The 16977-nt window shown below is 60.6% G+C and overlaps 1 protein-coding gene across 1 annotated transcript in view; it reads right to left on the bottom strand.

Annotated features, from left to right (window-relative positions):
* Positions 1–1659: 1659 nt before the first annotated feature.
* Positions 1660–16977, bottom strand: part of dpp3 (dipeptidyl-peptidase 3) — a 100856-nt gene continuing 85538 nt past the window's right edge. Inside the window, exons 13-16 of the mRNA XM_072551137.1 lie at positions 6838–6958; positions 5827–6006; positions 4735–4897; positions 1660–2005 (exon numbers count right to left, since the gene is read on the bottom strand). Of these exons, the coding sequence (XP_072407238.1) occupies positions 1854–2005; positions 4735–4897; positions 5827–6006; positions 6838–6958 (616 nt within the window). The 3' untranslated portion in view covers positions 1660–1853. The remainder of the gene's footprint in view (positions 2006–4734; positions 4898–5826; positions 6007–6837; positions 6959–16977) is intronic.

Raw genomic sequence — 16977 nt, 5'->3', positions numbered from 1 at the left:
GGAGTCTGCTCAGTGTGTTTTTATTTGGGGGTGAAGGGGGCTGGTGTTTACTGGGATCCCCATGGGACCCTGTGCCTCCCCAACAATGAGGCTGGTGTGTTTTGTCCTCAAATTGGAGATGTTCTTGCAGTGCAGGGGTAGTGTCCCCCTCTCTGGGCCTGGGTGCCACAGTTTCAAGTCCCACCTGCTCAAGAGGTGAATGGGTCAATTCTGAAAATATTCAATACTCCATGTCTCTCATACCATTCCCCCAGCCCACACTGAGTCAGAGGGGGTCTGGGTGGCAGAACCACTGCTAGCCTGTCAGTCAGATAAGTGGGTAGTATCTCTGCAGACTCTACACTGATTGGATAGCCACGTTACCATTCAGGCGAAGGGGCGGTACATGTCACACGTACATGTGGATGTTGGAGGATCTGAGCTACAGGGAGAGGCTGAACAGGCTGGGGCTGTTTTCCCTGGAGCGTCGGAGGCTGAGGGGTGACCTTCAGAGGTTTATAAAATCATGAGGGGCATGGATAGGATAAATGGGCAAAGTCTTTTCCCTGGGGTTGGGGAGTCCAGAACTAGAGGGGCATAGGTTTAGGGTGAGAGGGAAAAGATATAAAAGAGACCTAAGGGGTAACGTTTTCACACAGAGGGTGGTACATGTATGGAATGAGCTGCCAGAGGATGTGGTGGAGGCTGGTACAATGACAACATTTAAGAGGCATCTCGATAGGTATAGGAAGGGGTTAGAGGGATATGGGCCAAGTGCTGGCAGGTGGGACTAGATTAGGCTAGGATAGTTGGGGTGAATGGTCTCTTTCTGTGCTGTATTGCTCTGACTCTAAATCCCAGCTGGTGAAGTTGAGTTAATATTAAATTAATACCTTGCCTACCCTGGCCACCGAGGAGATAAAATGGTAAAAAAAAATATTCAGCCAGGGCCGTCTGCCTGTGGGATGGGGTCAGTTCCTGTCTTGTTGGGAACAAAGGGGTCACTGTACCAGGGTCCTCCATGCCAGGGTGAGATTCCCACATCCCAAAGCAGTGCCAACCTCCTAGACACAACACTCGACACACCTTCTGGGAAGGACAGGATTTTTTTTTCTTTTAATTCTTGCAACAGAAATGGAATGCAATCCCAACCAGGAGATCACACTCTGTTTCCCGCAGCAACGAACGATTCGGACACCCATTTGCTGTTTCACAATGCGATAAATTCCCAGCGTTAATTAGCTCAGAGAATCTCGACCGTCAGTGACGCCTTTGAGAGGGGGGAAGGGGGAGAAAAAAACAAAGAGGAACAGAGCTGGCAGTCTCTGTGCGGAATGGCTACGTGCCGGGGCTGGGAGTGAGCTTCCTGGGAAACGCAGACCCTTCCCCCAGATCTCAGGAATTATCGCCAACCGCCCGCTCGCGGCCCCCCCTGCCCCCGAGGTTTCCGTTCCCCGAATCTCCCCCCCCCCCCCCCCCCCGACCCCCCCCCGCCCCGCCCCCGCCCCCCCCCCCCTCCGCACCCCCCCCGCCCCCCCCCCCCCCCCCCCCCCCCCCCCCGGAGAACAGTCGCCCCCGCTGCGACGGTCAAGTGACTGAGTGATCCAGGCGGATCCCGGCACAGGGGAAGCTGGGCCGGAGGAAGGGTCTGGGGCACACGGGAGAGGGTGGGATTCGTTAAACCTGAGAACAGATCCAGCCATTCCGAATCAGGGTGGGGGTGGGGATAGTGGCTTGAGTTGTCCCGCTCAGAATTCCAAGTCCTCCAAAGCAGCGCTGGGGGAGGAAATTCAGAAGGGATGATCCAGAAAAGGGAGGAGCAAGTGGAAAAAAACTCGAGTGGCAACAGACTGGGAGAGGGTGGGGGGAGGGCGTTAGAGGTGGTTCCAGCATGGCAGGTCCCTCCTACAGAGCTCCTGGAGATTCCACTCCAGCTCCTCGTCGTCCTCCGGGAATCGCTCAACGAAGGATTGGATCAAACCGGCCGCTGTTCCATCGTAGCTCAGGAACTGTACGTCTCCGTCAGCTGGGGGGGGGGGGGGGCGGAAGACAGGAGATTGTAAGCAGTGACCGGCTCAGTGCTGATGAGTATCTGGCTGGCACTTCCAGAAAGATGCTTCGCAGACACAGTGGGGCACCGAGCCACGTCAGGGAGAGACTCCCCCAGCTCACGGTCCCAGGCAGCTAAAGGCACAAGCCCGCCCGCCCGCGCACACACACACACACACAACGGAGGACAGGGGTGGGGGGGGTGATGGGGGCCAGGGGACAGGGAGTAGGGGAGGTGACGGGGACAATTCCCCACGGCCAATCCACCCTAACCTGCACATCCCTGGACACTATGGGACAATTTCCCACGGCCAATCCACCCTAACCTGCACATCCCTGGACACTATGGGACAAGTTCCCACGGCCAATCCACCCTAACCTGCACATCCCTGGGCACTATGGGACAATTTCCCACGGCCAATCCACCCTAACCTGTACATCCCTGGGCACTATGGGACAATTTCCCAATGGCCAATCCACCCTAACCTGCACATCCCTGGACACTACGGGACAATTTCCCACGGCCAATCCACCCTAACCTGCACATCCCTGGACACTATGGGACAATTTCCCACGGCCAATCCACCCTAACCTGCACATCCCTGGACACTACGGGACAATTTCCCACGGCCAATCCACCCTAACCTGCACATCCCTGGGCACTATGGGACAATTTCCCACGGCCAATCCACCCTAACCTGCACATCCCTGGGCACTACGGGACAATTTCCCACGGCCAATCCACCCTAACCTGCACATCCCTGGACACTACGGGACAATTTCCCACGGCCAATCCACCCTAACCTGCACATCCCTGGGCACTATGGGACAATTTCCCATGACCAATCCATCCTGACCTGCACATCCCTGGGCACTATGGGACAATTTCCCATGGCCAATCCATCCTGACCTGCACATCCCTGGGCACTATGGGACAATTTCCCACGGCCAATCCACCCTAACCTGCACATCCCTGGACACTATGGGACAATTTAGCACGGCCAATCCACCCTAACCTGCACATCCCTGGACACTATGGGACAATTTAGCACAGCCAATCCACCCTAACCTGCACATCCCTGGACACTATGGGACAATTTCCCAATGGCCAACCCACCCTAACCTGCACATCCCTGGACACTATGGGACAATTTCCCATGACCAACCCACCCTAACCTGCACATCCCTGGGCACTATGGGACAATTTCCCATGACCAACCCACCCTGACCTGCACATCCCTGAGCACTATGGGACAATTTCCCACGGCCAATCCACCCTAACCTGCACATCCCTGGACACTATGGGACAATTTCCCATGACCAACCCACCCTAACCTGCACATCCCTGGGCACTATGGGACAATTTCCCATGGTCAATCCATCCTGACCTGCACATCCCTGGGCACTATGGGACAATTTCCCACGGCCAATCCACCCTAACCTGCACATCCCTGGGCACTATGGGACAATTTCCCACGGTCAATCCATCCTGACCTGTACATCCCTGGACACTATGGGACAATTTCCCATGACCAATCCACCCTAACCTGCACATCCCTGGACACTATGGGACAATTTCCCATGACCAATCCACCCTAACCTGCACATCCCTGGGCACTATGGGACAATTTCCCACGGTCAATCCATCCTGACCTGCACATCCCTGGGCACTATGGGACAATTTCCCACGGCCAATCCACCCTAACCTGCACTACCCTGGACACTATGGGACAATTTCCCAATGGCCAATCCACCCTAACCTGTACATCCCTGGACACTATGGGACAATTTCCCACGACCAATCCCCCCTAACCTGCACATCCCTGGGCGCTATGGGACAATTTCCCACGGCCAATCCACCCTAACCCGCACATCCCTGGGCACTATGGGACAATTTCCCACGGCCAATCCACCCTAACCTGCACATCCCTGGGCACTATGGGACAATTTCCCAATGGCCAATCCACCCTAACCTGCACATCCCTGGGCACTATGGGACAATTTCCCAATGGCCAATCCACCCTAACCTGCACACCTTTGGACTGTGGGAGGAAACCGGAGCACCCGGAGGAAACCCACAGACATGGGGGAGAATGTGCAAACCCCACACAGACAGTAGCCTGAGGGTGGGATTGAACCCGGGTCCCTGGTGCTGGGAGGGCAGTGGTAACCACTGAGCCACCCCAGGTCGTAAAGGAACCTGTCTCTGTAACCTCAAATTGCACCTTTTCAAAAAGGGATTGATCATTAATTCCGATGATTAGATTGCTAACAAATGCTGGAGAGATGGTTGGCAAATGGAATACTGCCTTCCGTGAATAATCTGGGCATCCAGAGAAGTGTACCCAGCCGACTGACTGGAGATCTCAGCCGGAGAGGCCAGCAATCTCGATACACCGCCCACACACACAGACAGACACACAGACAGACACAGACAGACACAGACAGACACAGACAGACAGACACAGACAGACACAGACAGACACAGACAGACACAGACAGACACAGACAGACAGACACAGACAGACAGACACAGACAGACAGACACAGACAGACAGACACAGACAGACAGACACAGACACAGACAGACACAGACACAGACAGACACAGACACAGACAGACACAGACGAGCTCCTGCTCTCTCTCCACACCCAGGGGCAGCAGGATGCCTGCCCACAGTGTGATATTTGACAGGACCAAACATACCTTTGACCCTGGTGTTCGCCTGCACAAACATCTTCCTGGCTTCCTTCCTGAGCAGGACTGTCTCACGAAGGCTGAGGAATCTCTCGGGCTCTGAATCAGTGACCTCCGAGTACCTGGAGTAGAGAGCCCGACCTGACTCCACGTCTGCTGTACTTTTGTATACCTGTGGGTACCCAGGGCACAGTGTCAGCACTGGGCACAGGCAAATCTTCATCGAGTAGACCAGTTACTGACGGGCTGGGGAGTGAGCGAGACCGGGAGACTGGACTGAGAGGAGAGCTTACACACATCAAGACAGCTGGAAGGAGTTAGGGGATACCACAGGAAGACAGACAGGGGTTGTGGGGAGAGCATGAGGCAGAGAGAGACAGCGACAGACAGCGAACTCCATTGTGCAGGGTACATGGGGGATCTTGGTCAGCACTGTACCATTTGTCTCTCAGCAGGGCCAGCCTCTCCGTCCCCCACCCCCAGGTAGCAGGGTTAGCGCCTTCCCCGCCCCCCACCCCCGAATAGCAGGGCCAGCCCCTTCCCCCCTTGTAGCAGGGCCCTCCCCCCTCCCTGTGTAGCAGGGCCAGCCCCTTCCCCCCCGGGTAGCAGGCCCCCCGCACCCCCCTCCATGTAGCAGGGCCCTCCCCTCCCCCCACCCCGTGTAGCAGGGCCCGCCCCCCCCCTCCATGTAGCAGGGCCCTCCCCTCCCCCCCACCCCGTGTAGCAGGGCCCGCCCCCCCCCCTCCATGTAGCAGGGCCAGCCCCTTCCCCCTCCCCCCCCCTCCATGTAGCAGGGCCAGCCCCTCCCCCCACCCCGTGTAGCAGGTCCCCGCCCCCCCCCCCCCCACCCCCACCCCCCCCTCCATGTAGCAGGGCCAGCCCCTCCCCCCTCCCCGTGTAGCAGGTCCCCGCCCCCCCCCCCCACCCCCACCCCCCCTCCATGTAGCAGGGCCAGCCCCTCCCCCCTCCCCGTGTAGCAGGTCCCCGCCCCCCCCCCCCACCCCCACCCCCCCTCCATGTAGCAGGGCCAGCCCCTCCCCCCTCCCCGTGTAGCAGGGTCCTCCCCTCCCCCCGTGTAGCAGGGCCAGCCCAGATCGGTACCTGCAGTTTCCTGAGGAACTCCTCGATGGCAGTCTTGCCGACGGTGGAGATCTTGCTTCGGTCAAGAGTGATGATGGCATCGGGTTTACCGTCTGTTCCCGTGATTTGCCGGACGGTGACAAACCCCTGGCCTGCTTCCAGGAGGACCCGCAGGATAACAAAACGGGCCTGCATGTGGGCCTGTGACAGGAACAGGCAACGTGAGTGAGAGAGAGAGAGAGAGAGAGGGAGAGGGGGAGAGAGGGAGAGGGGGAGAGAGAGAGAGAGAGAGAGAGAGAGAGAGAGAGAGAGAGAGAGAGAGAGAGAGAGGGGGAGAGAGACAGAGGGAGAGCTCCCTCAGCACTGACCCTCCCACAGTGCCCGCTCCCTCAGCACTGACCCTCCGACAGTGCCCACTCCCTCAGCACTGACCCTCTGACAGTGCCCACTCCCTCAGCACTGACCCTCCGACAGTGCCCGCTCCCTCAGCACTGACCCTCCGACAGTGCCCGCTCCCTCAGCACTGACCCTCCGACAGTGCCCGCTCCCTCAGCACTGACCCTCCCACAGTGCAGCACTCCCTCAGCACTGACCCTCCGACAATGCGGCACTCCCTCAGCACTGACCCTCCGACAGTGCCCACTCCCTCAGCACTGACCCTCCCACAGTGCCCACTCCCTCAGCACTGACCCTCCCACAGTGCGGCACTCCCTCAGCACTGACCCTCCCACAGTGCGGCACTCCCTCAGCACTGACCCTCCCACAGTGCGGCACTCCCTCAGCACTGACCCTCCCACAGTGCGGCACTCCCTCAGCACTGACCCTCCGACAGTGCCCACTCCCTCAGCACTGACCCTCCCACAGTGCCCGCTCCCTCAGCACTGACAGCACAGAGCTCCTTTGATATTGGCAGTGCCTCTGTCCTGCTAACATGGATTAGTAAAGAGGACAGCTCCTCAGTGTGAGACAAGCTCAGCTGTATTCCTCCTGGGATCCGATTGGCTCAGGGGCCATGAGGTATCAGACTCTCACCTGTCTCCATTGCTGGCTCTCTGGAGTATAGAACTCTAAACCCAGGACTCCTGCTCGAACCATGGTCAGCCAGTTCACATAGATAACCTGGTCAGCATCTGGGCCCTCATGGCCGAATATTCTGCAGCACAAGGACAGATCCATGTACGGGTCAGAGTGTACAAACAACAGACAACCCACTGACCAACACCCACCCACCGGACACACCCGCACACCCACCCACCGACCAACACACGCACACACTGACCAACACCCACACACTGACCAACACCCACCGACCGGACACACCCGCACACCCACCGACCAACACACGCACACACTGACCAACACCCACCCACCGACCAACACACGCACACACTGACCAACACCCACCCACCGACCAACACACGCACACACTGACCAACACCCACACACTGACCAACACCCACCCACTGACCAACACCCACCCACTGACCAACACCCACCCACTGACCAACACACGCACACACTGACCAACACCCACCCACCGACCAACACACGCACACACTGACCAACACCCACCCACTGACCAACACCCACCCACTGACCAACACCCACCCACTGACCAACACCCACCCACTGACCAACACCCACCCACCGACCAACACACGCACACACTGACCAACACCCGCACACTGACCAACACCCACCGACCGGACACACCCGCACACCCACCGACCAACACACGCACACACTGACCAACACCCACCCACCGACCAACACACGCACACACTGACCAACACCCACACACTGACCAACACCCACCCACTGACCAACACCCACCCACTGACCAACACACGCACACACTGACCAACACCCACCCACCGACCAACACACGCACACACTGACCAACACCCACACACTGACCAACACCCACCCACTGACCAACACCCACCCACTGACCAACACACGCACACACTGACCAACACCCACCCACCGACCAACACACGCACACACTGACCAACACCCACCCACTGACCAACACCCACCCACTGACCAACACCCACCCACTGACCAACACCCACCCACTGACCAACACCCACCCACCGACCAACACACGCACACACTGACCAACACCCACCCACCGACCAACACACGCACACTGACCAACACCCACCGACCGACCGACCAACACACGCACACACTGACCAACACCCACCCACCGACCAACACACGCACACTGACCAACACCCACCGACCGACCAACACCCACCGACCGGACACACCCGCACACCCACCGACCAACACACGCACACACTGACCAACACCCACCCACCGACCAACACACGCACACACTGACCAACACCCACACACCGACCAACACACCCACACACTGACCAACACCCACCCACCGGACACACCCGCACACCCACCGACCAACACACGCACACACTGACCAACACCCACCCACCGACCAACACCCACCCACCCACCGGACACACCCGCACACCCACCGACCAACACACGCACACACTGACCAACACCCACCCACCGACCAACACACGCACCCACTGACCAACACACGCACACACTGACCGACACCCACCCACTGACCAACACCCACCCACCGGACACACCCGCACACCCACCGACCAACACACGCACCCACTGACCAACACCCACCCACTGACCAACACCCACCCACCGTCCAACACACGCACACACTGACCAACACCCACCCACTGACCAACACACGCACCCACTGACCAACACCCACCCACTGACCAACACCCACCCACTGACCAACACCCACCCACCGGACACACCCGCACACCCACCGACCAACACACGCACACACTGACCAACACCCACCCACTGACCAACACCCACCCACTGACCAACACCCACCCACTGACCAACACCCACCCTCCGGACACACCCGCACACCCACCGACCAACACACGCACACACTGACCAACACCCACCCACTGACCAACACACGCACACCGGACACACCCGCACACCCACCGACCAACACACGCACACACTGACCAACACCCACCCACTGACCAACACACGCACCCACTGACCGACACCCACCCACCGACCAACACCCACCCACTGACCAACACACGCACACCGGACACACCCGCACACCCACCGACCAACACACGCACACACTGACCAACACCCACCCACCGACCAACACACGCACACACTGACCAACACCCACCCACCGACCGGACACACCCGCACACCCACCGACCAACACACGCACACACTGACCAATACCCACCCACTGACCAACGCACACCCACCGACCAACACACGCACACACTGACCAACACCCACCCACCGGACACACCCACACACCCACCGACCAACACACGCACACACTGACCAACACCCACCCACTGACCAACACACGCACACACTGACCAACACCCACCCACTGACCAACACACGCACACACTGACCAACACCCACCCACCGACCGGACACACCCGCACACCCACCGACCAACACACGCACACACTGACCAACCCCCACCCACTGACCAACACCCACCCACTGACCAACACCCACCCACCGACCAACACACGCACACACTGACCAACACCCACCCACTGACCAACACCCACCCACTGACCAACACCCACCCACTGACCAACACCCACCCACTGACCAACACCCACCCACCGACCAACACACGCACACACTGACCAACACACGCACACACCGACCAACACCCACCCACCGGACACACCCGCACACCCACCGACCAACACACGCACACACTGACCAACACCCACCCACCGACCAACACACGCACACACTGACCGACACCCACCCACCGACCAACACACGCACCCACTGACCGACACCCACCTACCGACCAACATCCGCACCCACTGACCAACACCCATCCACTGACCAACACACGCACACACCGACCAACACCCATCCACTGGACACACCCGCACACCCACCGACCAACACACGCACCCACTGACCGACATCCACCCACCGACCAACACCCGCACCCACTGACCAACACCCACCCACTGACCAACACACGCACACACCGACCAACACCCGCACCCACCGGACACACCCGCACACCCACCGACCAACACACGCACACACTGACCAACACCCACCCACTGACCAACACCCACCCACCGACCAACACACGCACACACTGACCAACACCCACCCACCGGACGCACCCGCACACCCACCGACCAACACACGCACACACTGACCAACACCCACCCACCGGACACACCCGCACACCCACCGACCAACACACGCACACACTGACCAAGACCCACCCACCGACCAACACACGCACCCACCGACCGACACCCACCCACCGACCAACACCCACCCACCGACCAACACACGCACACACTGACCAACACCCACCCACTGACCAACACCCACCCACTGACCAACACCCACCCACCGACCAACACCCACCCACCGACCAACACCCACCCACCGACCAACACCCACCCACCGACCAACACCCACCCACCGACCAACACCCACCCACCGACCAACACACGCACACACTGACCAACACCCACCCACTGACCAACACACGCACACACTGACCAACACCCACCCACCGACCGGACACACCCGCACACCCACCGACCAACACACGCACACACTGACCAACACACGCACACACTGACCAACACACGCACACACTGACCAACACACGCACACACTGACCAACACCCACCCACTGACCAACACCCACCCACCGGACACACCCGCACACCCACCGACCAACACACGCACACACTGACCAACACCCACCCACTGACCGACACCCACCCACCCACCGGACACACCCGCACACCCACCGACCAACACACGCACACACTGACCAACACCCATCCACTGACCAACACACGCACACACCGACCAACACCCACCCACCGGACACACCCGCACACCCACCGACCAACACACGCACACACTGACCAAGACCCACCCACCGACCAACACACGCACCCACTGACCGACACCCACCCACCGACCAACACCCACCCACCGACCAACACACGCACACACTGACCAACACCCACCCACTGACCAACACCCACCCACCCACCGACCAACACACGCACACACTGACCAACACCCACCCACCGACCAACACACGCACCCACTGACCGACACCCACCCACCGACCAACACCCGCACCCACTGACCAACACCCATCCACCGGACACACCCGCACACCCACCGATCAACACATGCACCCACTGACCGACACCCACCCACCGACCAACACCCACCCACTGACCAACACACGCACACACCGACCAACACCCACCCACCGTCCAACACACGCACACACTGACCAACACACGCACACACTGACCAACACCCACCCACTGACCAACACACGCACCCACTGACCAACACCCACCCACTGACCAACACCCACCCACTGACCAACACCCACCCACCGGACACACCCGCACACCCACCGACCAACACACGCACACACTGACCAACACCCACCCACTGACCAACACCCACCCTCCGGACACACCCGCACACCCACCGACCAACACACGCACACACTGACCAACACCCACCCACTGACCAACACACGCACACCGGACACACCCGCACACCCACCGACCAACACACGCACACACCGACCAACACCCACCCACCGTCCAACACACGCACACACTGACCAACACCCACCCACTGACCAACACACGCACCCACTGACCAACACCCACCCACTGACCAACACCCACCCACTGACCAACACCCACCCACCGGACACACCCGCACACCCACCGACCAACACACGCACACACTGACCAACACCCACCCACTGACCAACACCCACCCTCCGGACACACCCGCACACCCACCGACCAACACACGCACACACTGACCAACACCCACCCACTGACCAACACACGCACACCGGACACACCCGCACACCCACCGACCAACACACGCACACACTGACCAACACCCACCCACTGACCAACACACGCACCCACTGACCAATACCCACCCACTGACCAACGCACACCCACCGACCAACACACGCACACACTGACCAACACCCACCCACCGGACACACCCACACACCCACCGACCAACACACGCACACACTGACCAACACCCACCCACTGACCAACACACGCACACACTGACCAACACCCACCCACCGACCGGACACACCCGCACACCCACCGACCAACACACGCACACACTGACCAACACCCACCCACTGACCAACACCCACCCACCGACCAACATACGCACCCACTGACCAACACCCACCCACTGACCAACACCCACCCACTGACCAACACCCACCCACTGACCAACACCCACCCACCGACCAACACACGCACACACTGACCAACACCCACCCACTGACCGACACCCACCCACCCACCGGACACACCCGCACACCCACCGACCAACACACGCACACACTGACCAACACCCATCCACTGACCAACACACGCACACACCGACCAACACCCACCCACCGGACACACCCGCACACCCACCGACCAACACACGCACACACTGACCGACACCCACCCACCGACCAACACACGCACACACTGACCGACACCCACCCACCGACCAACACACGCACCCACTGACCGACACCCACCTACCGACCAACATCCGCACCCACTGACCAACACCCATCCACTGACCAACACACGCACACACCGACCAACACCCATCCACTGGACACACCCGCACACCCACCGACCAACACATGCACCCACTGACCGACACCCACCCACCGACCAACACCCGCACCCACTGACCAACACCCACCCACTGACCAACACACGCACACACCGACCAACACCCGCACCCACCGGACACACCCGCACACCCACCGACCAACACACGCACACACTGACCAACACCCACCCACTGACCAACACCCACCCACCGACCAACACACGCACACACTGACCAACACCCACCCACCGGACGCACCCGCACACCCACCGACCAACACACGCACACACTGACCAACACCCACCCACCGACCAACACACGCACACACTGACCAAGACCCACCCACCGACCAACACACGCACCCACCGACCGACACCCACCCACCGACCAACACACGCACACACTGACCAACACCCACCCACTGACCAACACCCACCCACTGACCAACACCCACCCACTGACCAACACCCACCCACTGACCAACACCCACCCACCGACCAACACACGCACACACTGACCAACACCCACCCACTGACCAACACACGCACACACTGACCAACACCCACCCACTGACCAACACCCACCCACCGGACACACCCGCACACCCACCGACCAACACACGCACACACTGACCAACACCCACCCACTGACCGACACCCACCCACCCACCGGACACACCCGCACACCCACCGACCAACACCCGCACACCCACCGACCAACACACGCACACACTGACCAACACCCATCCACTGACCAACACCCACCCACTGACCAACACACGCACACACCGACCAACACCCACCCACCGGACACACCCGCACACCCACCGACCAACACACGCACACACTGACCAAGACCCACCCACCGACCAACACACGCACCCACTGACCGACACCCACCCACCGACCAACACCCACCCACCGACCAACACACGCACACACTGACCAACACCCACCCACTGACCAACACCCACCCACTGACCAACACCCACCCACCCACCGACCAACACACGCACACACTGACCAACACCCACCCACCGACCAACACACGCACCCACTGACCGACACCCACCCACCGACCAACACCCGCACCCACTGACCAACACCCATCCACCGACCAACACCCATCCACCGGACACACCCGCACACCCACCGACCAACACATGCACCCACTGACCGACACCCACCCACTGACCAACACCCACCCACTGACCAACACACGCACACACCGACCAACACCCGCACCCACCGGACACACCCGCACACCCACCGACCAACACACGCACACACTGACCAACACCCACCCACTGACCAACACACCCACCGACCGACACCCACCCACCGACCAACACCCGCACCCACTGACCAACACCCATCCACTGACCAACACCCACCCACTGACCAACACCCACCCACTGACCAACACCCACCCACTGACCAACACACCCACACCCACCGACCAACACCCACCCACCGACCAACACCCGCACCCACTGACCAACACCCATCCACTGACCAACACCCACCCACTGACCAACACCCACCCACCGGACACACCCGCACACCCACCGACCAACACACGCACCCACTGACCGACACCCACCCACCGACCAACACCCGCACCCACTGACCAACACCCATCCACTGACCAACACCCACCCACTGACCAACACCCACCCACTGACCAACACCCACCCACTGACCAACACCCACCCACTGACCAACACACCCACACCCACCGACCAACACCCACCCACCGACCAACACCCGCACCCACTGACCAACACCCACCCACTGACCAACACCCACCCACTGACCAACACACCCACCCACCGGACACACCCGCACACCCACCGACCAACACCCGCACACCCACCGACCAACACCCGCACCCACTGACCAACACCCATCCACTGACCAACACCCACCCACTGACCAACACCCACCCACTGACCAACACACCCACCCACCGACCAACACACGCACACACTGACCAACACCCACCCACCGACCAACACACGCACACACTGACCAACACCCACCCACTGACCAACACACCCACCGACCGACACCCACCCACCGACCAACACCCGCACCCACTGACCAACACCCATCCACTGACCAACACCCACCCACTGACCAACACCCACCCACTGACCAACACCCACCCACTGACCAACACACCCACACCCACCGACCAACACCCACCCACCGACCAACACCCGCACCCACTGACCAACACCCATCCACTGACCAACACCCACCCACTGACCAACACCCACCCACCGGACACACCCGCACACCCACCGACCAACACACGCACCCACTGACCGACACCCACCCACCGACCAACACCCGCACCCACTGACCAACACCCATCCACTGACCAACACCCACCCACTGACCAACACCCACCCACTGACCAACACCCACCCACTGACCAACACACCCACACCCACCGACCAACACCCACCCACCGACCAACACCCGCACCCACTGACCAACACCCATCCACTGACCAACACCCACCCACTGACCAACACCCACCCACTGACCAACACACCCACCCACCGGACACACCCGCACACCCACCGACCAACACCCGCACCCACTGACCAACACCCATCCACTGACCAACACACGCACACACTGACCAACACCCACACACCGACCAACACACCCACACACTGACCAACACCCACCCACCGGACACACCCGCACACCCACCGACCAACACACGCACACACTGACCAACACCCACCCACCGACCAACACCCACCCACCCACCGGACACACCCACCGACCAACACACGCACACACTGACCAACACCCACCCACCGACCAACACACGCACCCACTGACCAACACCCACCCACCGACCAACACCCACCCACCGACCAACACACGCACACACTGACCAATACCCACCCACTGACCGACACCCACCCACTGACCAACACCCACCCACCGGACACACCCGCACACCCACCGACCAACACACGCACCCACTGACCAACACCCACCCACTGACCAACACCCACCCACTGACCAACACCCACCCACCGTCCAACACACGCACACACTGACCAACACCCACCCACTGACCAACACACGCACCCACTGACCAACACACGCACACACTGACCAACACCCACCCACTGACCAACACACGCACACCGGACACACCCGCACACCCACCGACCAACACACGCACACACTGACCAACACCCACCCACTGACCAACACACGCACCCACTGACCGACACCCACCCACCGACCAACACCCACCCACTGACCAACACCCACCCACCGACCAACACACGCACACACTGACCAACACCCACCCACCGACCAACACACGCACACACTGACCAACACCCACCCACCGACCGGACACACCCGCACACCCACCGACCAACACACGCACACACTGACCAATACCCACCCACTGACCAACACCCGCACCCACTGACCAACACCCACCCACTGACCAACACCCACCCACTGACCAACACCCACCCACTGACCAACACCCACCCACTGACCAACACACCCACACCCACCGACCAACACCCACCCACCGACCAACACCCGCACCCACTGACCAACACCCATCCACTGACCAACACCCACCCACTGACCAACACCCACCCACTGACCAACACCCACCCACTGACCAACACACCCACCCACCGGACACACCCGCACACCCACCGACCAACACCCGCACCCACTGACCAACACCCATCCACTGACCAACACCCACCCACTGACCAACACCCACCCACTGACCAACACACCCACCCACCGACCAACACACGCACACACTGACCAACACACGCACACCGACCAACACACGCACACACTGACCAACACCCACACACTGACCAACACCCACCCACTGACCAACACCCACCCACCGACCAACACACGCACACACTGACCAACACCCACCCACCGACCAACACACGCACACACTGACCAACACCCACACACTGACCAACACCCACACACTGACCAACACCCACCCACTGACCAACACCCACCCACCGACCAACACACGCACACACTGACCAACACCCACCCACCGACCAACACACGCACACTGACCAACACCCACCGACCGACCAACACCCACCGACCGGACACACCCGCACACCCACCGACCAACACACGCACACACTGACCAACACCCACCCACCGACCAACACACGCACACACTGACCAACACCCACACACCGACCAACACACCCACACACTGACCAACACCCACCCACCGGACACACCCGCACACCCACCGACCAACACACGCACACACTGACCAACACCCACCCACCGGACACACCCGCACACCCACCGACCAACACACGCACACACTGACCAACACCCACCCACTGACCAACACACGCACACCGGACAC

The sequence above is a fragment of the Chiloscyllium punctatum genome, chromosome 31, assembly GCF_047496795.1.
Source record: "Chiloscyllium punctatum isolate Juve2018m chromosome 31, sChiPun1.3, whole genome shotgun sequence".
Classification (NCBI taxonomy): Eukaryota; Metazoa; Chordata; class Chondrichthyes; order Orectolobiformes; family Hemiscylliidae; genus Chiloscyllium; species Chiloscyllium punctatum.
This window is presented reverse-complemented; position numbering and strand designations above follow the sequence as displayed.